The sequence below is a fragment of the Sciurus vulgaris genome (genome assembly GCF_902686455.1).
Source record: "Sciurus vulgaris genome assembly, chromosome: 3".
In the NCBI taxonomy this organism is placed as follows: Eukaryota; Metazoa; Chordata; class Mammalia; order Rodentia; family Sciuridae; genus Sciurus; species Sciurus vulgaris.
Genome location: NC_136463.1, coordinates 1,387,873 through 1,407,361, shown reverse-complemented (window position 1 = coordinate 1,407,361; position 19,489 = coordinate 1,387,873). Strand labels below are relative to the sequence as shown.

The window sequence follows — 19,489 nt, the reverse complement described above, 5'->3', positions numbered from 1 at the left end:
CTGATGCGGTGGTGTGCGACCCCGGCCCTTGCCGACCCTGCTGGCCTGTGCTGCTGACCTCGCGGGCACTTGGGGGCCTGAGGCTGGGGACTGCTGGGGATCCTGGGCAGCCTGCCCCTGCCTCTGCTCCAGAGGTGCCATGGAAGCCTGGCTCCTTCCCCAGCTCTTACCGTTCTTCAGTCCCGGTGCCCAGGAGCTGGGTACTCCAACCCTACAGGGGTCTCAGGTAGCTCCCCAATGCCAGAGCCCTGGGAACTGCACTTTGACATCTCCTGGGGATGTGAGCACCTGGGCAAGGGGCCCTGCAGGTGTCCGGTGGGGAGGACATGCGGAGGAGCTGTCCCAGGGTTACCCACAGGCGCTAATGCTCAGATGGCAGGCGGCCTGCAGCTTGCTGCCCTGGCCTGCCTGCGGTCAGTTGTGCTGCCTTGAGTGAGGCTTCAGGCTCCTTGTAACCCGCTGGCTGTGGTGAACAGACTGCAGTGGAAGTGCACTGCCTCCTGGAGTGGAAGGGTGTCCCCTGGGAGAGGACCAGCCCCGAGCTGGTATGGGCGTTGGTGCACGTGGCAGAGCCCTGAGTGCCAGGTCACGAGGAGCGGGAACCCAGGTGGCCTGGGTTTCCACGGGGACCCGGACAGTTCCCCCGAGGCCCACCTGCCCCTCTGGGTAGTCAGCAGGAGCCCCCAGCCCACCTTCCCCAGCTGCCCTCCTGTCCACCCTGTCCTTCAGTCCCTGCCCGCCTGGCAGATGCCCTCCTCCAACCCTCACCTTCTCCAGACTCCTGTGGCTTCACCATGCCCATCAGGTGCTGGGTCCCTGAGCATCTTCTCCCCTGGGCCACTGTGTCCCAGGACCAGGCTCTGGCCTCCCAGTAGTGCTGGCAGCGGACATGTCAGGATGGGTGTCCTCAGGGAGACCTTCGCTGCCCCTCCAGGGCTCTTTCCCCAAGATAGCTGGGGACTCCAAGGCAGGCACCGTTCCTTTGGGGTGACTGCAGTGACTCCAACCTCAAGGAAGGTGAAGTGGGGAGGGCAGTCCCGACCTTGACCTAGCAGAGTGTGGGGCCCAGCAGCTCTGGTGCTGAGTTCAAGCACCCCAAGCCTGGTTGCAGCCCTGGCCCCACCCCGCCTGGCCTGGCACCTGTGGCCCTCTCTGCTGCTCTGGCCTCTTCCCACTGTCCTGGGCCATCCCCCACCTGGGCAGTTTCCTTGGTGTCTCCCTGGCCTGGCCACACCACCCAGGCTTCCGTCTTGGTTCTGATCTCCAAACAGCTCCTTTGATTCATGAAAATCATTTTTTATTTTCTTCCTCAGTTCAGAGAGTGCAGTGTTTGGGGGAAGAAGAAAGGGCCTTTCTATCACTGGGCAGGGCAGACTTCTTCTCCCTGCCTCGGCCCCCGCCCCGGGCTCCCCTGCCCAACCTGTGCCTTTCTCCTTCCTGCCCAGCACCCCATCTTCCTCTCCTTTCACCCCAGCTCCCCATCTGGGACCTCAGAGGTTGGGGCCTTGGGCAGGCTAGAGGTGGGGAGCTGGCCAGGACTTTGGGCTGGGCCTTGCTAGATTTCTGTCCCCACTCTCTGGCCTGAACGCCACCAGCTGAGGCTCAGAAGTGGAGGAACGCACAGGGCCAGCCACCCTCACACTGCCCCCAAGGGCCCGGGCAGGAAGGAGTCTGCTCCCCAGGAGCAGCAGGCGGCCAGACCTCCCGAGGGGCACAGGGAGGTCCACGCCTGGGAAACTGCGTCTGGGAAGGAGGAATTTACAGACTTCTGTTTACCAAAACGAGCCCCGTAAAACATTTAACAGCAGCCAATTACGGGGGGGGGACAGCTGCACTGGCTTAACCAGCCCCCCAGGCCCTGCCCCCCTGCTCGTCCACCCCACCCCCATCCCTGAACCTTGTCAAGTCTTCCAGGAGCTGAGTTTAATCTGGTAAACATCTGCTGCAGATGTGTTCCTCACACACCAGGATAGCAGGCGGGCCTGCCAAGACTCAGCCTGTTCCTCGCCAGTCTGGGTGGCTGCAGGGGCAGGCCAGGGGTGGGCACGGTCCCCAGGTCCTCGACATGGCCCAGGGTGGGCCCTCAGCCAGGCTCCGCTGGACCCGCAGGCTTCAGCCCCTCTCGGAGCTGTCCACGGCTCCTGGCCTCCTCCAGACCCAGGCTGCTGTGCTCTCAGGCCTCCCGGGCAGGCAGCGGGCCTCCAAGAGCGTTCACAGGTTCACCTGGACCCACGGGGTCAGAGAACACCCAGGGCATCACCAGGCTGAGGGCTGGTCTGCCGCCGCTCATGGCCCCGCGGGCACGGCCCCTTGGCGGGGGAACCACAGATGTGGCACCCTTGCCCCTGTGGGTGCTGGGGTGCCCTGTCCAGCTGGAGCACGATGCGCGCTCCGCCTCTGAGGCCCTGACCCTCCCTGTCCCGCCCATAGCCCCGCCCACCAGGCCTGGCCACCCCTGACCTCAGCCTGCAGAGGGCCACCTCTTGGCTCCCCTCTGTTGCTCAGGGTGGGTTCCAGGGCTGCCAGCCTCCAAGCACCACAGACATCCCCCAAGACTGAGTTGGAGCGCCCAGACGGTGCTGGCCTCCATCAACTCCAGTATCCAGTCAGGTCAGCCTCTGGCAGGGCAAATGTCCCAGCCCTTCTGAGGCTGTGGGGACAGACACAGGCCTGCAGGTCTGTCCTGGAGTTCTGACTTCCAAAATGGTGTTTCTAAGTGTTCTGTCGAAGCCTTGTTCGAGGTGTTAAAGGAGTCCACCAAACGGCCCTGGGGTTCTGTGGCCAAAGAAGTTCAGGAGCCAGGTGCAGTAGGACACACCTGTGTCCCAACTAATCAGTAGGCAGGAGGATCACAAGTTCAAGGCTAACCTCAGCAAGGGATGAGGTGTGGCTGGGTGGCGGAGCACCTCTGGGTTCAGTGCCCAGTACCAAAGCAAACTTTTAAGTAAATTATCTGAAAATGGTCTGGGGTGTGGTTCGGTGGTGGAGTGCCCTTGTGTTCCCCGCACCGGTGAAAAAGGAAAGAAAACGTCGGGAAACAAAGTAAAGCCAGGGCAGGGACGCAGTCTGCTGCAGGCCTGGCCAGTAGCTGCGCACCCCAGAGGGAGGCCTGGTGCCTGGATCAGGGGCATGTGGCTCAGGGCACCTTCAGCAAGTGGCCAGTATGACGGGTGTCCAGACGCTCCCCTGGGAGGCTCCCGTGGGACCCGCACAGCATGCCCGTCCAGGGAAGTCCCAGATTCCTGCTCGAGCCACCTCCCGAGCAGCCCGGGAAGTCGGACAGCATTGCAGAGCTCTCAGGACAAAGCGGGTCTCCAGGAGAAACTCCCTGGGTCCTGTCCTCAGGGGCAAAGGTCAGTGTTTTGAGTGTGGTGGGGTATCGTGGAGTTGATGCCCCAAGTGTCCAGCTCAGACTCTGCCCAGGGCTCCCCTTGTCCTCAGTCTGTAGGGCCCGCTGCCAAGTAGCCAATGCTCACAGTAGGCCCCAGGGCCACCTGAGCCCCATGGCCAATGGCCCCGCGTCCAGTCTCCTCATTCCACACTGAGGACATCCAGTCCCCCTCAGGAACCCTCACAGGCCACATAACACATGGCATCAGGGTCTGGCCAGGAGGAGCTGGACACCTGGCACTGGGGTGTGAGCCAGGCTGGAGAAGACCAGGTCCCCAGGCCTGAGGCTGCCATGGTGATGGCAGTGGGCAGGGTAGGGGTCTGGTGGGTATGAATCTGTTGAACGCTGCCAATGTCCAGGTCCCCTGGATCCCCTGCCAGACCTAGAAGGACCACCCATAGGTGGACACTCCTGGTGACTGCTGATGGCTCTGGGCATCCACTCTGGGCCTTCCAGAAGGGGTCTGGGGGGCGCATCCCAGGCTGTGCTCAGTCGTCTCTTCTGCAGGCTGGGACCTCGTCTGGGTGGGAGGTAGAGTATGTGTCCCAGGTGACGAGAGCCACCCGAGGTCCAGGGCCAGCAGGGTGAGACAGCCCCAGCTGTGGTAGCTTCCTGTGCTGGGCAGGGGCAGTCCCTTGGAACTTCGGTGGGCTCATTGGGCTGGACCCCTCAGGTCAGGCTGGGAGCTGCAGCCTTGCTCATGGGGTTCTTCTGGGGTCAGTGCTGACGCTACAGGGACCAGCTCCCCTTGCAGATGACGGAAGTGGAGAGGTGGGCCTGGGCGGAGAGCTCACTCTGCCGGAGGCATTTGTGCACCCCCGGCCGGCTTTGGCTAACTCGGGGGCTCCTGCGCAGCGTAGCTAGGCCAGCGATGTCTGCTGGCTGGGGTCCTGTGGATGGCACAGGGGGGTTGCTGGGTCTTCAGGGCGTCTCTCCCCTCCTGCGATACCTCCCAGACTTTGTTGCTCCCCCACCGAAGCACCTGCGACCAGTGCTGCTGGAAGGGAAGCAGAGGCGCGCTCCTTCAGCGTCCCCCAGCCCACCAGCGTCCAATCTGCGCTGTGCGGGGGGACAGTACCCATGGAGTCAGAGTTAGCATGATGTATTGATGGGCTGGTTTCCCACCGGCAGGCTGTGCGCAGGGCTCTGTAGGATATTGCTCCTGGGCCATCCAGGCTTCTTGCCTCCCTGGGCTCAGGGCAGTGTGGGCCAGGGGGCCAGGTGCTGCCTCTCCAGCCAGTTCCCTTGCCTCTCTAGCTCCAGCGTACCCCAGGTTTTCGGGGAGTCTGGCATCCACCTTCCTACCCGTGAGCCACTTGGATCACCATGGAAACAGCAATGTTCTCTACGGGCAGCATCGTTTCTATGGAACCCAAAAAGGCAAGTGCCGCTGGGGGCCTAACACAGGGTGCAGGGCATCCTGAGGGGTGGGCGGGTGGCAGGCTTCTGGGACACATGCCAAGGCAGCCAGCCCGGGGGGCACCCTCAGGAGGCATCCAGCCTAGTAGGGCCCCTGGAGGGTGTAAACCCTGGGTCCAGGACCACCACCAGGGGCCGGTGGGGTTCCCAGGCTGGGGAGCACTGGGGAGGGAGTCAGCTGACTCAGCTCCAGGGAAGGAACTTGGGGCTTGGCCTCCACCTCCTCCATACCTGGCCATGCCCTACACCTTCAGGCAGCCGGGGGATCCCAGGGTGCCTCAGAGGAGAATGTCCTCAGTCAGGGACAGGGAGAACCATCGAAGCCTGCTTTGTCCCACTCACTTGCAGCGCCTCGGCTAGAACAGGGCTGCTGGACACCCACCCCCAAGTCCCTGCCCCTGCCTTCAGGTCAGGCAATGCTGAGGCGGCCACTGGGGTGGAGACAGAAGATGGGCTGCTTACCCTGGTGGCAGCAGATGTCACCAGAGAGGGCTGTTGTGTTTGGGTCTTTGCTGGCAAGATGGAGCCAGTGGTCCCCGGGTGTTACGGAAGGCGGGAGAGGCTAAGGTAGAGGTCGCAGGTCAGGAGGCTGCAGGAGAGGCGGCTGGCTAGAGAGGGCAGGGTGGGCCAGAAGCTTCACCCCGTCTCTAGGTAGAGGTTTTTCCTGGAGGGCCATTTCATTTACATTTTAGAAAGCGCCCCCACTAGTGGGCACCCCAGGGTGGTCCCTGGAGGCTGGGCAGGTTGGGTCAGTGGCCACCCTTAAGACGAACTTTGTGTGATAGGACTTGAATGCAAACATGGAGCCCCACAGGGCTGGAGCCAGTGACCTCAAGGAATGGGCTGGCGCAGGGAAGGGCAGAGGGTCTCAGAGCCAGTTCCTGGCCCAGGCTGTGGGAGGTGCTGCTGAGGAGGTCCAGAGGGGAGGGGTGACCTCAGCTTAGATGGAGAGGCTGCACGCTGGGTCACTGGACACTCACAGCCCATCAGGGGTGAAGCAACTCCTGTGCAGAGGACAGTCCACCACGTCCCTGGGGAGCTCCAGTGAGGCAGAGGAGCCAGCAGGGCCTGGGAGGTGAACTGGACACCCAGGGATGCAGCGAGCTGTCCAGGCCCCGGGTAGCTCTCTTGCTGTCCCTCAGTACCTTCTCACCACAGGCCCCAGACTCAGGGTGTGTCCTGCTTGTCTGGATTCCCTCAAGACAACTGTGGGCACCTGCAGACTGACTGGGCCTGGAGGATCTGGCCACGCTCGAGGGGACTGTCCTTTGGGCAGCAGAGCCCTGGCCCTTCAGGCCGCCAGCTCCCCCAGGCTCCTGTTAGCCTCCAACGCCTGCAGCTGTTTTGACAAGAGTTTCTCAGGGGTAGGCAGGTGTCTGGTCTCAGCCCCAGAAGTCCCACCCCTGAGCCAGGGCCCCGGGACTACAGGGGCAGTGGGCTTGCTGGTGTGGAGGCAGCCGCTGGCCCTCTGGGCTTTCAGAATGTTGTGGTGGAGCCTCATCCAAAGAACTCTATTTGGTTTTGGAAACTGAGCTAATTAGGTTTCTCCTGGGCTGCCCTCTTCCCCCTTGTTTCCAATTAGCAGGAAATTGACAAGGAATTTACATGACTGAGGACAGTTTTACAAGTTCCAAGCCTTTTGTTTCCCCCTCTGTCTGCTCCCTGGCTCTGGGCTTTACCCAGCCTCCCGCCCACCCAGCTGGGCCAAGGAAGGGACAGCCCCCAGGGTCCCCAGGGTCCCTCCAGGCAGTGCCTGGCCCCAGGTTGCTGGGTGTGGTCCCAGGGTTGGTCAAAGAGCAAGGAGCACACCCTACCTGGGCAGGGTTTGCCGAAGATTCAGGGGCCCCACTGGGCAGCCAGTCCATGGACCACAGAGGGCACCTGGCACTACAGCCAGGCTGGGTGGGACCCAAGCTTGAGGGGGGTGGATGCAGGGGCCACTCTCCTTACTTGCTGTTGCAACCTGCTTCAGCCCTCCCCACCCATGTCCACCAGCCCAAGAGAGCAGCAAGCTGTCTAGGGGCAGGGTGGTTCCCCAGGATGTCCCGAGTGTGGCCCCCACATTCCCCACCCAGCCCATCCTTCTCCAAAACCCTCAGCCTTGCTCCTCCCGGGGGTCATGCCACTTGGGGGTTCTGGGGGGCTGCAGGTATCCCAGCACACGGGGCCATCCACAGTACTTGACCCAGGCTGCAGGGACTCTCTCTCACCGGTCCCTGGCCAGCCAGCTCTGCAGTGGCTTACCTCACACGTGCCCCTCACCTGAGCCCACAGCACGACTACTTTCTCAGCCCTGCATTGTACTCCCCCGAAGCAAGTTCCCTACCCCCACCCACCACTCACGGGACGTGGGGACCACCTCCCTCTGAAAGTCTGCAGGACACAGGGACAGAGTTGGTGGGGAGCAAGGAGTGGTGCCTGTGGGGGGAGAAGTTGTGGAGGTGGCTGCTGGTGGCGGCTGGTCCACTCTGAATTTGCGTAAAGCCACTGGACTGTACACTTAAATGGTACCGTTCATTGTGTATTTTCACCACAAGTTTTTAAAAAATGGAAACAGAAACCTTCGCTAGGTGCCAGAAACCTTAGGTAGGCGCCCGCTGGGACTGGGAGGCTCCTGCAGCAGGTTCTCGGGGCCTGGGCCCCACCGCCCCCGCTGACCTCGGCTCCCTCTGCTCACAGATAACTTCTACCTGCGCAACCTGCCCCCCCAGCCCACGCTCCTGCCTGCCAACCACAGCTTCCCCGGCATGGCCCGCACCGCTCCTGCCCACCCCTGCAGCCGGGAGCGCGGCGAGGCCGGCCCGCAGCAGAAGGGCCCCAGGGAGTTTGACCGCTTCCTCACGGCAAAAGAACTGGGCAAAGAGAAGGCCGGCAAGGCGGTGGAGGAGGACGGTGGCAAGGAGCGGCACAGGCTGGTGCCCCCCGTGCCGGCCGAGGGGCCCTGCAAGGAGGCCGGCCCCGCACCCCGGGGCTCCTGTGAGGGCCGCCCCAAGCACCTCACCTCCTGCCTCCTCAACACCAAGGTGCTCAATGGCGACGTGGGCAAGGCCGCACTGGCCAGCTGTGCAGGGGGCGTGTTGGGGCGGCCCACTGCAGGGGCGGCAGCCTCTGGACATGCCAAGCAGGTGGCGGGTACCCCCGAGCCCGGGCCGGCCTTCAGCGAGTGCCTGGAGCGGCGGCAGATGCTGCACCACACGGTGTCCTACACGGTGCCCTCCGGCCTGCCCGCCGGGCCGCCCCCACCCCTCAGCACGGCCGCTGGCTCCTTCCCCTGCCTGCAGCTGCACACGGGCCCAGATGGGCTCTGCCCACTGCAGGACAAAGTCTCCCGGGACCTAAAGGCCAGCGGGCCCACCTTCGTGCCTTCTGTGGGACACCTGGCCGACAAGAGCCGCCCCTTCCAGGCGGCCGAGGCCTGTGCTGTGGCAGGTGAGGGCAAGGACCGACACCTGGATGGGGCCATGGTCCCCGACCACGCTGCACCCTACGGAGTCTCCTACGCCCACCTGAAGGCTGAGGGCAAGGGCGAGCGGCGGCCTGGGGGCTTCGAGGCGGCCCTCAACCCCCGGCTGAAGGGCCTGGAGTACCTCAGCACCCGCCCCGAGGCCTCCTTCCCTGGACTCCCCAAGAGTGGTCTGGACAAAAGCGGCTACTTTGAGTTGCCCACCCATGCCCAGGACTGTGCTCGGCCCAGTAGCCAGGACCTGTTGGGTGCGAAGGCCACCCAGGCCTGCTGCACTTTAGACAAAGCCGCCAACAAGGAGGCCCCCGCCGCACCCCCTGGGGCCCAGAAGGTGGCTCGGATCCGGCATCAGCAGCACTTGGCAGCCCCTGAGGTGGAGCCAGGGGGCAGCGGGGCCGAGGTCAAGCGCAAGTCCCTGGAGCTGGCATCTCTGGGCTATAGTGGGCCCCACCTGCCCCCGTGGAGTGTCCAGGCTGGCCAGGGCACCACCATGCCCATCAGTGAGGAGCGCAAGGGCAGTGCCTACCTGGACCCCTTTGGCAGTGGCCTGCAGCAGACGGCCCTCCTATCCCAGGATCTGCCCACCCCACCAGATGAGGTCTCAGCCATGAAGAACCTGCTGAAGTACAGCAGCCATGCACTGGCCGTGGGCCAGAAGGCACCCTTCGTGGGCTTGGGCAGCCTCAAAGCCAGCTGTGTCCAGCAGGAGACAAAATTCCCAGCCTCCAAGGGCCCGGGCGCAGTGGAGAGGCCGGACTGTGCCCGGAGCCGGGAGCACGAGGCTGCACAGGCAGATGGGGAGGTGCGGCAGCCGCCTGTGGGCATTGCGGTGGCCTTGGCCCGACAGAAGGACACAGTGAGCCGGCCCGAGACCACCTACAACACCAACAACGGGCGGCAGGGCCGGGCTGCCCCCACTTTCAAAGGTACGGCCCCTCACTGGCAGGGAGGCGGCTGGCAGGGGGTCCAGGACCAGCGGGCCCCGCCTGTCAGTGCACCCGATTGGCTCCCCAGACCTTCCCCTAGAAGCTCCTCCGAAGCCCCCAGAGCCAGGGACCCTCCCTCATGCCTCAGCTCCCAGCTCACACAGGGTCATGGCTTGCCTCGGCCAGTGGTGCCCTGGCCACCCCATCTCATCCTTCTACGCTCTAACCCTGTGCAGCTGGTGGAGGCCCCCGGGCCACACACACCCTGGACCTGGAGGCTGAGGAGGAGAGGACACGGCTGTGTGATGACCGCCTGGGGCTGGCTGGCCGCGAGCTGCTGCTACAGTAAGAGCCAGGCGGAGGCCCTGGCAGGGGTGGCACATCCCAGACGGCTCACCCACTCAGGGAGGGGAGACGGGGGTGCAGCAGCCAGGACACCAACTGCGGCTGGCCTGGGCAGGGTCACACTCACCTCCAGCCTTTCCTGAGGGCTCTGCCCGCTCCCCTCTGCCAGCAGGGCCATTGTGGGAAGGGAGGCCTCTGACATCAGGCCCAGAGCCTGGGGCCCCCTGTCGCCACCTCCAGCTCCCCTTCAGGGCTCCCCTGGGATTAGGGAGCCGGGCAGGCGGGCAGGGTCAGCCAGGTGGCAGGGCTGATTCTGGTGATCTTACAGGGACAACAAAGACCTCGTGGAATTCGCCCGGATTCACCCCTCAAGCAGCTGCCCTGGAGAACTGGCCCCCCACCTCATGATGCAGGGTGGCCAGCTGGGCGGGGACCCAGCCCCCCACCCCCACCCTGCCCACCCCCCATGGCTGCCCCGCACCCGCAGCCCCTCCTTGTGGATGGGGGGACATTCCTATGGTCAGTGCTCTGAGGGCAAGCGGGGGCTGGCCTAGGCTGGACCTTCTCAGGACGTGGGAGGCCTGAGAGTGATGAGGGTACCCCCAACCTGATCCTGGGACCTCTGCTCCCCAGGCCTCGGACACCCTGCCCTGCACCAGAACCTGCCCCCTGGCTTCCCCGCCTCCGTGCCCGGCTCCGTGCCCTCCGTGTTCCCCCTCCCCCAGGATGCCCCCACACAGCTCCTCATCCTGCCCTCGGAGCCCACACCCCATGCTGCCCCCCACGCGCTCGGTAAGGGCCTCCGGGACCTGACTGTTTGCACCTGGGGCTGTCGGCAGTGGGCCTGGTGTGGGGGACAGTCTCTGGGAAGTGGGAGAGGGAGAGGCAGGTGCCTGGCCAAGGCCCAGGAGGGACTTTGAGGTGGATCATCTGGGGACAGGGCTGGGTGGACTGGGGAAGGGAGGTGGTCTGAGGCGAGGGGAAGCCGCCAGGGTAGGCCCTGGTCCCTGGCTGGAGCTGACTGCCCTCTGGCCTGCCTGCAGCTGAAGTCATGGACCAGGCCTCACTGTGGCCCCCCATGTATGGGAGCCGGGGCCCCACCTCCCACATGCAGCACCCGGGCCAGCTCCCCGTGTACTCCCGTTCTCAGCTGCTACGGCAGCAGGAGCTATATGCCCTGCAGCAACAGCAGCAGCAGCAGCAGCAGCAGCAGCAACAGCAGCAGCAGCAGCAGCAGCAACAGCAGCAGCAGCGAGCTGCCCAGGCCCTGGAGCTGCAGCGGGCCACCCATTTCCAGGTACCACCTCAACAGCCATAGCCAGCTGGGACCCAATGCAGTTGTCCCCCTCCCCATCCCAACCTGGCCAGCCCCAGGAGCCCTTCATGCCTCCTGCCAACAGTGGATGCACAGGTGCAGAGGGGGCCACCTGGCTGAACGTCTCCCCCAACTCAACAGCGGAAGCCTGAGGACCACCACCTGGAGCTGGAAGAGCCCACCCAGGAGAAGGCCCTGAAGTCCACCCACAAGCCAGTTGCCTTAACCCCCATGGCCAAGAGCGGCCCCTCGCCTGCCGCTGCAGGCCCCGTCAAGCTGTCACCCTGCTGCCACTCACCCACCCTGAAGCCCCCTACAAGCTGCCCAACACCACCACCTCGTCCCAGTGCCCCCTGCACTTTACCCGTCTGCCCTGCCCGCAGCCCAGGGCCCAGCTCCAAGCTGCCCAGCGCCGAAGACAAGAGTGGGGAGAGCCGGCGGGCCGGAGCCACCCTCGCCACATTGGAACCAGGTGAGCCTGGGCAGCACTGTTCTGCCCCACGCTCCACCTGGGGCCACCACCCCCTCCTGGTGGGCAGAGCTGACTGGAGGGTCTGCTTGCCACGTACCCAAGCCCTCTGTGGGGCCCAGGGCAATGCCACCTTCCCCTCCTTCCCTTTTCCCTCTGGATGGCCCTCAGAGAAGGGAGCATGCAGGTCCCCCCTGCCTCTCTCCCAGCCCTTGGCAGGGGGACGACAGGGCAGGAGGCAGGGCAGGAGGCAGTGCAGGCCCTCATGGCCAGCACTGGGGGCCTGTGGGTGATGTGTGGCAGGGCCATGGGGACTCCAGAGCAGGACCTGTCCCCAGCCCTGAGCCTGGGTCTCAGCAAACCTGGGCATCTCTAGCCATCTGGGGCAGTGGCCCCTGCCTGGGCCTGAGCGAGGAGGGCCTGTTGCCTGCACTCCCCAGCAGCCACGCGGTTCTCTGAATCAGGCTGAGAACTGAGCTCTGCAAACTCGTGTGGCTAACACAAAACCTGTCCCAGTTCCATAATAAGGATCCTGAGCCAAAGAGGTTTTGTGTTGTTTTTTCTTTCTTAGTTTTTTCCTTTAGTTTTTTTTTTTTTTTTTTTTTCATTGCAGTTAATGGGGCGTAATGCTTCAACACTGCCAGCTTGTTATGGTCCAGAGAAAACCCTGGTTCAGGCATCACGTTTAAAACCCCCTTTTCTGTTTAACCATACTGTGCTGCACCAGAGATGGCCCCGTGGACCCCAAAGCTCCCTGACCACGAGTTGGGGCTGGCTCTGGGGCTCTCTTCCTGCCACCCTGAGGCAGCAGTTCTTGGGCCCTGCCTCAGGCCAAGGGCTGGCAGGGACCCTCCTTCCCTTATGTAGGCCTGAGGGCCCCAGCCCACCTCCCCACCCTATGACAGCCTCACTTTCTGCAGCTGCCCCCACCTTCTCCTGACCTATCCCCTTTTTCCCAGACCTGCCTCCAGGATACCTGCGCCCCACGCCTGGCATGGGCTTCTCCGCCTCCCTGCCCTCAGAGGGGCACTCATCTGACCTCCCAGACCCTGAAACTATGCAAACTGCTGCCCCAGGGGCTGAGCCTGAGCCTGCGAGGACGTTCCTGCCCGGGGAGCCGTCCCCCTGCAGCCCCAGGAGCCTGGAGGAGTCTGGGCTGCTCTCAGGGGCCAGGGAAGCCACCCAGGACCTTGCTGCCACATCCCACCCTGCTGAGCGGGGAACCCCAGGGAAGGCAGAGGACCCCAGCCCACTTGAAGGGCTGCAAGAACTGCAATTTGGGGCCCTCCTCGAGGGAGGGGCCCCTGAGGCCACTGGCCAGGCTAATTCTACTCAGGGAAGGACGCAAGAGGAGAGGACCAGAGAGGAGGGGGTACAGGGACCCCCACCAGGGGCCTCCCCTCAAGCCCTGCAGCAGCGAGCAGGGAGCCCTGGTGCCCTGGACGAGGATGAGGAGGGTGTACGGCTTGCCCCCCAGGAGGCCCGGCTGCAGGAGGGTGAGGCCCAGCTGGAGGAAGACAGTGTGGAGGACTCAGAGGAGGACTGGGGGGCTTCCAGCAGTAGCCACCCACCCGGAGTGCTGCTGGGGCTAGATGCCTTGGTGGCTGCCACTGTGGACCTGGGGGACCTGCCCAGCCTCAGCCTGCTGGATCCTCCACCTCCCATGACCTCTGGGCCCCCCAGCACGACCACCCTTCCTCGTAGCTCAGGGATTCATGGAATCGCCCTCCTTAGCGAGCTGGCAGACCTGGAGATCCAGCGGCAGAGGAGTGAGCAGGCCACACAAGGTAAGCCCTGCCTGCAGCCTTCCTCCAGGACCCTGGAAGCTGGACCCTCAGGGGCAGCACTCTCACATGCTGCCTCCATTTCACATGGGACATGGCAAGACCCAAGGCACGAGGTAGATTGAAGCCTTGCGACAGGAAAGGGCCCTCCTCCTCCTTGGGACCCCCCACCACCACTCGGCTCCATGACTCCCAGCCCTGGGCCTGGTGTGGCCAGCGTGGGGGATAGCACCAAGGCTGAAATCAACTGGACCACTGGGTCTAAGCCTCCGGGCTGACCAGCAGGTGTTCCTGCTCCAGGCAACCTGTAGGACAAGGAGCTCCTGGGCTCACCCAACCACCTAGGACCCTTTAGTGTGCAGGGTAGGGCTGTGGGCCAGCAGGGTGAGCTGGAGACCATGGCGGCCTGCCAGGCTGGGGCCTGACCACCTGAGATGCTCAAGGGCCAGGCTCTGCCTGGCAGGTCCCGGCTCTGCCCCCAGCGTCAGGACCCCTCCCCCCCGCCCCCAGCGCTCCACTTCCTCTTCCGCCAGAGCCGAGCCATCTTCCCCTTCAACCCCAGAGGAGTCCCTCCTGGGGGGAGCACCCCGGCGGAATCTGTAGAAAGAACCTCACAAAGCCCTCGTTTTCCTGACGCACAGCGCTCCCCACCGCCCCCGTGCTTTTCGTGCTGTGTGGAGATAAAGGGAATCTTCTGTAAAGCTCATTCCCCTGTGAATTCCCCTGTTACTCCTCTGCTAGAGGCTGCAGGGCAGCCTGGCCTGGTGCCCAGTCTGGCTGTGACCTGGGCAAGGGGAGGCCACAGGGCAGCACTGGGACATGCCTGCCCTAGAGGTGCACCCTATAGTCTGCTCCTGCTGGACTCTCTGGTAGACCTCACTGGGCCTCCTGGCCACATGAGGTGGGGGCACCCAGGGTAGGCCAAGCGCCAGGGACCCCATGTGAGCATCACATGGCAGTGTGATGGGGTGGCTAAGGGGCACTAGGCGGATGCAGCGCGTGTGTACGCCGGCACTGTGAATGCCAGCTGGACTGGAGCCCATTCGTTGAATAAATACATGTGGAGCATGTGTCCTGAGTAGGGGGCCGAGTTTCGTGAGCCAGCGCGGGTGTTGCGGCTGTCAGGCCAGGCCGTGCTGCAGTCACCGGGTGGTGTGGAGCGGGGCTGCCCCAGCTCCTGCAGCAGCCACAGCCCTCCCGGTGCTGCGATGGCTGGTCCTGAGCCGTGTCCCAGCAGTAGCTGTTCCCTGTGAGTACAGTGAACCCCAACAGCTTCATTCTGCACCACAGAGCAGAATTCAGAGGGTTCAGTGGGAGAAGATGTAGGAGCCAGTGGGGCCTGGGTGCTGGCTGGGGAGACCCTTGGGTAGTTCAGGCCCCCTCCCCTCGAGGGCCGGCAGAGCCATCTGTGTGAGGCCAGGTGAGGGCTACACACCTGTGGCCTTGAGGTCACCTGGAGAAAGGGCAGGGGAGGAGCAGAGAGGACCTTGGTGACCCCAAGGGACAGGAGACCAGGGTTTGTGCCTGAAAGGGGCTTGCAAGATGGACCTCTGTTACTGCCCACTGAGGAAGATCCCCAGCCCCCCTCCCTGCCCTTATCAGGGACCCTAGACCTCTGTCTCCAGGCTGAGGGTGTCCTGTGGTGGAGACCTGTGCAGTGGCCTGAACTTGTGTCTGGAGGTTTGAGTGTCCGGCAGCTGGCCCTCTGGGCAGCCCCTGGCATCTTGGCAGCAGCTCTGGAGTAGACTAACTCCATCTTCTGGGCTCTCTGCCTCCTTGCCCACACTGGGTGTCCTCGATCCTGAAGCAGAGAACCTACCCACCCCTTTGTGGGCCCCGGGCTGCATGTCTCCGGTGGTTGGATTCGGGTGCACTTTGGCAGGGCCAGCTGTGTCCTCCCCAGGAGGTTTCAGTCTGCTCTGTTGGCTCTGATCTGCACCATGTGCTCTACCCTCCCCACCTGCCCAGTGCAGTTCAGAGCCCGGGAACCCTGTGACACCTCCCTCTCCACTCGTCCCCAGCTTCTCTGCTGACAGCGCATGACTGGCAGGTTCTCTTTGCAGTCGACTACAATCCATTCCTGTCGCTTTTTTTTTTTTTGATGACCAAATTGCCCCAGGTTTGACCAGAAGAGCCCTTTGACGAACTCCTAAGTGCTTTCAGGGTGTCCCTGTCATTGATATTTATTTATTTATTTATTTATTTATTTTTGGTACCAGGATGGACCCAGGGGTGCTCTACCATTGAGCCACATCCCCAGCCTTTTTATTTTTGATCTTGAGACAGGTTCTTGCTAAGTTACTTAGGGTCTCAGTAAGTTGCTGAGGCTGGCCTTGAACTTGTGATCCTCCTGCCCCAGCCTCCTGAGCTGCTGGGATGACAGCGTGGCCACTGTGCCCGACTCCTGCAGTGCTTTCTGAAGTGCCTGGCATCTGACCTCATCCTGCACCTTCACCCCAGGGGAGTCAGCCACCTCCCCAGGAGCCCAGTGCCCTTTGGTGGAGGGTGCTACTAGACGCCAGGTCTGGGTGCTGGCAATGCTGCTTGCTGCAGAGGCGCCACTGTTCCCAGATGCCCTCAGAGGACGCTGTGGACACCACTGACCCCATAGGGTCCTCCTGGTCTCCTCCCCTCCCCCCGTGGATGTCCCTGTGGGGCCAGCCTGCGTATGCCCAGTCTTCCATCCCTGCTGCTCCCCTCAGGCCTGAGTCCACTCTGGGCTTCTCCCTGAATGGACGCCACCACCCGCTCAAGCTCTGAGGGCACGTTGGGCCGTCCTCCCTGACCCCACTTGTCCTGTCACTGGTGAAGGTGACTTGTGACACCCTGCTGGACCCCCGCGCTTGAGTCCCCAGATGAACCTCCAAGCCTTCTTCCTGACTGTGGTCAGCCATGCCCACTGCTGCCTGCCCCAGGGCCAGAGCGTGCCCGTTGCCTCTGCCCGAGTGTGTGGGAGAAAGGGCCAGGCGCAGCCCTGCACTGCCTTGGGGCCTGGAGAGGTGCAGGGGCCGCTGGGTGGGGCGGGGCTTGAGGGGAAATGGAGAGCAGTGGGTAGCCCTCCCCGAGGAGAAGGGGGCAGGAGCTGCACACCACCTGGGCCAGGCGATGGGGCACCTGGAAGCTCCTGGCCCAACCTGGCCTCGCTTCTCAAAGAATCACAGACTGCCATCCTCCTCCTATGACCACCCCCCACCCCCCGCCCTGCAGCTGCTCCTGGGGTCTCCCTCAAGCTGGCAGGAGGGTGGATGGACATGTGGATGGAGGGACCGAGCCCTGGGTACTCCTGGAGGTGGTCAGCCAGTCCCTGGAACCACCGTGGTGAGCACAGCTCAGTGACGTGGGCCTGCGAGGTGGGAGGCCTCTGCTCCCGAGTGAACTTCACCCATGGCTGGTGCATCAGGGCCTCAGTGCTGCTGCTGGCCTCCTGTCCCGAGGGGGGCACAGCTGCCAGCTGGTGCTGCCTGACCTCTGACCTGACCACAGCTGGCTGCCCTCATGAGCTCTGCCTCCAGGAGGGTGCCTCAGGTCCCACCCCACTCCCCCTGCACCTGGGGGGCTCTCCCCACCTGGAGCTCCTGGGGCTGGAGGCACCCTTCCCTGTGGCCTGGCCCTGGTCCTTGGTCCTCACGTCTGGGACTGGGCACTCCAGGGGCTGGGGCTCTGTACAGTGGGAGCTATCACTAGGAGTCTCTTTGAGGGCAGGCGTGACCCTTGCTGACCCTCCTGTCCCCCCAGCAGAGGAGGATGAGGACGTGCTAGCCTTCAACCTGCAGCACCTGGCCACACTGGCTACTGCCTGGTCCCTGGTAGAGGCTGCCAGCCCAGACAGCTCCATCCCCTCCGCTCAGCCCCCAGCTGCTGACCCTGGTGGCCCCAGGCTCACCCCCCGCATGCAGATCCTGCAGCGCAAGGACACCTGGACTCCCAAGACCAAACCTGTGAGTGGCAGTACTGTTGGCACATGCCCAGTGCCATGACAGAGCAAGGTGCCACCTGCCAGCCCTGCCACCTGCCAGCCCTGCCCTGAGGCTCTGGCCCAGCTCTCAGGCCCCTGTGCCCTTGCACACAGGTCTGCCCCTTGAAGGCTGCCATTGACCAGCTGGACACACAGGAGGTGGAGATGCGTGTGCAGCTGGCAGAGCTGCAACGGCGCTACAAGGAGAAGCAGCGAGAGCTGGCACGCCTGCAGCGACGACATGATCATGAGTACGTGTTTGGGGGCTGGAGCTGTGCACCCACACTCAGGGGCCCCTTGCCAGGGGAGGTGCCTGGTGCAGTGCTGGGGCAGATGCAGGTACAAGCCAGGCCATGCTGGCTACTTTGTGGGCAGGGGCCTTCCAGGGTGGCCCAGGAGCTGGGGGTGAGACTTCCAGCCAGTAGAGGGTCTTGGTGGAAGAAACCGTCATCCAGAGGCCAGTCCACAGGGTGTTGAGGCAAGGGGGCAGTGCCCAAGGCGGTCTGGCTGTGAATGTGGCGTGAGGGGAGCACCCCACCAGTGTGCAAGAGAGTTGGCGCCCAGAGGCAGGGAGGGGCAGGCAGAGCTGCAGGGAAGGGCAGGCTCCCAGCTCACTCCCACCCAGCACCCCCCTCAGGGCAGTGGCGCCAGGGGGGATTCCCTGACAGCCCCTCCTGTGGCCCCCAGGAGAGAAGAGAGCTCTCGCAGCCCTGCACGGCGAGGTCCTGGCCGCCCGAGGAAGCGCAGACACTCCAGCTCGCTGTCCTCCCTGCGTCCTGGGGCCCAGCTTGCCAGGAGCGATGGCAGGAAGGCCAAGTGAGTGCTGAGTGGGGGACGGAGTGGGCGGGGCTGGCACTGAGGCTTGGGCCGCAGGGCCGGCTCCTCTGGCATTCTTTCCCCGCCGCCTGGGCTGCTGCAGCCCCTTCGCCCGGCTTCCGAGGGCCCAGCAAGACCCTCCCGCAACTTCGGGACTTGGGGAGTGTCCCCGGACAGAGCCCCGCCGGCAGGCGCTGCCGAGTGCAGACACCCGGGCAGCCACTGCGCCCGCGCCACCCCCGGAAAGCCCCGCCCCCAGGCCGGGCCCCACCAGCCCCAGGACCTGGCCGTGGCCGGGCCTGCCCCGCGCCCGCCCCACCGCCCGGGCTCGCCCCCTGCGTGTGAGGCGGCGTTGCGTAAAAGGCTCTTTATCTGCACTGTATAAAGTCGTTGGTCACGCTGCGCTGCTGCTCACGGCTGCCGCGCGAGGTTATTATCCATTACCCGCCCGGCGCTGTCGTCGGCGCACTCCCGGGCCGGGTATAATTGTCCTTCTCGGCTACAAATTGCCTCTCCCGGCAGGCCCATTTGCATAAATCCTCCAAGCTCCTCCGAACGCGATTGGCGCGCTCGCGTGTGCACCGCATCAATCCCGATGATTTGGTAATAATAGTTAAATCGGCACTAAATGGTTCCTTCAATTAAGACAGAGGCAAAAAATTAATCTCAGGGCTTTATGTCACAAAACATTAGCAAATGCAGAGAAGGTGACGGGGCGGGGGAGTCTGCATGGGCTGCAGGAGGGGGTTCACCATATGGCTGGGCAGTGCCGAGCTGTCCCTCCCTGTCCAGGTGTCACCCAGTGGGGGTCTCCCTTTGAGAACCAGCCAGCACCCTGGGGGCTGCTGGGCAGGAAGGGCCACTGCAGGCCGGGCCCTGGCCAGGGGCCCTGTCATGGAGCCCTGCCTGGTTGTGCCCTGGCAGAGTTGCTGTGCTTCTCTCAGACCCCCAGCCTCAAACCACAGCCTGAAATCTTGACCTCGTGACAGCATTGCTGACCCCGAGACGCAGCCCTGGCAAGAGGGCAGTCGCCTCATGGCTGGAAGGAGACTGAGGCCAGGGAGCAGGGCCCTGCCTCTCTGCCCGCTCCAGCTTCTGTCCCCACTCTCCATCCACACTACAGATACCAAGGCTGCAGCCAGCAGCTGGGCCCAGGGGATGGGCCCTCTGCCCTACCGGAAGTGGGAGGGTCAAGCAGGGTGGGCAGGAAGCTGGGGGCGAGGAGGATCTCAGCTGCAGGGGCTTCCTGCCTGGCCTTCTCAGCCAAAAGAGGCCCGGCCTTCTTGCTGGCCAGGAAGGTGAAAAGGGATGCCTGGCCCCACAGGCAGACTGGGCCAGCCCCTCATTCCCATCTGCGACTCACTCTCAGGAGCAGCCACACTCCCTTATGCACCGTGTGGGAAGGCATGGTTGACGGGTGGGCCACCGAGCCCCAGCCCCTGTCCAACCCAGGGCAGCAGACAGCAACATAGCCTCAGTTTCCCCAGGCACATGGGACTGTGAGGAGCTCTGAGCCCACCTCCTGCACAGGGTGAGGGACAAGGGATCAGGCTGAGTCCACAGCAGGTGCTGACCCTGTCAACCCCAACCTGGCTCCAGCCTAGAG

At 63.9% G+C, this 19,489-nt stretch overlaps 1 protein-coding gene across 1 annotated transcript in view; it reads left to right on the top strand.

Annotated features, from left to right (window-relative positions):
- The window catches only part of BAHCC1 (BAH domain and coiled-coil containing 1), a 61,287-nt gene that overhangs the window by 32,249 nt on the left and 9,549 nt on the right, over positions 1-19,489 (top strand). The window contains exons 4-14 of the mRNA XM_079133415.1: positions 4,649-4,771; positions 7,490-9,199; positions 9,436-9,544; positions 9,873-10,063; positions 10,178-10,336; positions 10,588-10,841; positions 11,001-11,331; positions 12,288-13,115; positions 16,848-17,050; positions 17,182-17,318; positions 17,755-17,883. Of these exons, the coding sequence (XP_078989541.1) occupies positions 4,649-4,771; positions 7,490-9,199; positions 9,436-9,544; positions 9,873-10,063; positions 10,178-10,336; positions 10,588-10,841; positions 11,001-11,331; positions 12,288-13,115; positions 16,848-17,050; positions 17,182-17,318; positions 17,755-17,883 (4,174 nt within the window). The remainder of the gene's footprint in view (positions 1-4,648; positions 4,772-7,489; positions 9,200-9,435; positions 9,545-9,872; positions 10,064-10,177; positions 10,337-10,587; positions 10,842-11,000; positions 11,332-12,287; positions 13,116-16,847; positions 17,051-17,181; positions 17,319-17,754; positions 17,884-19,489) is intronic.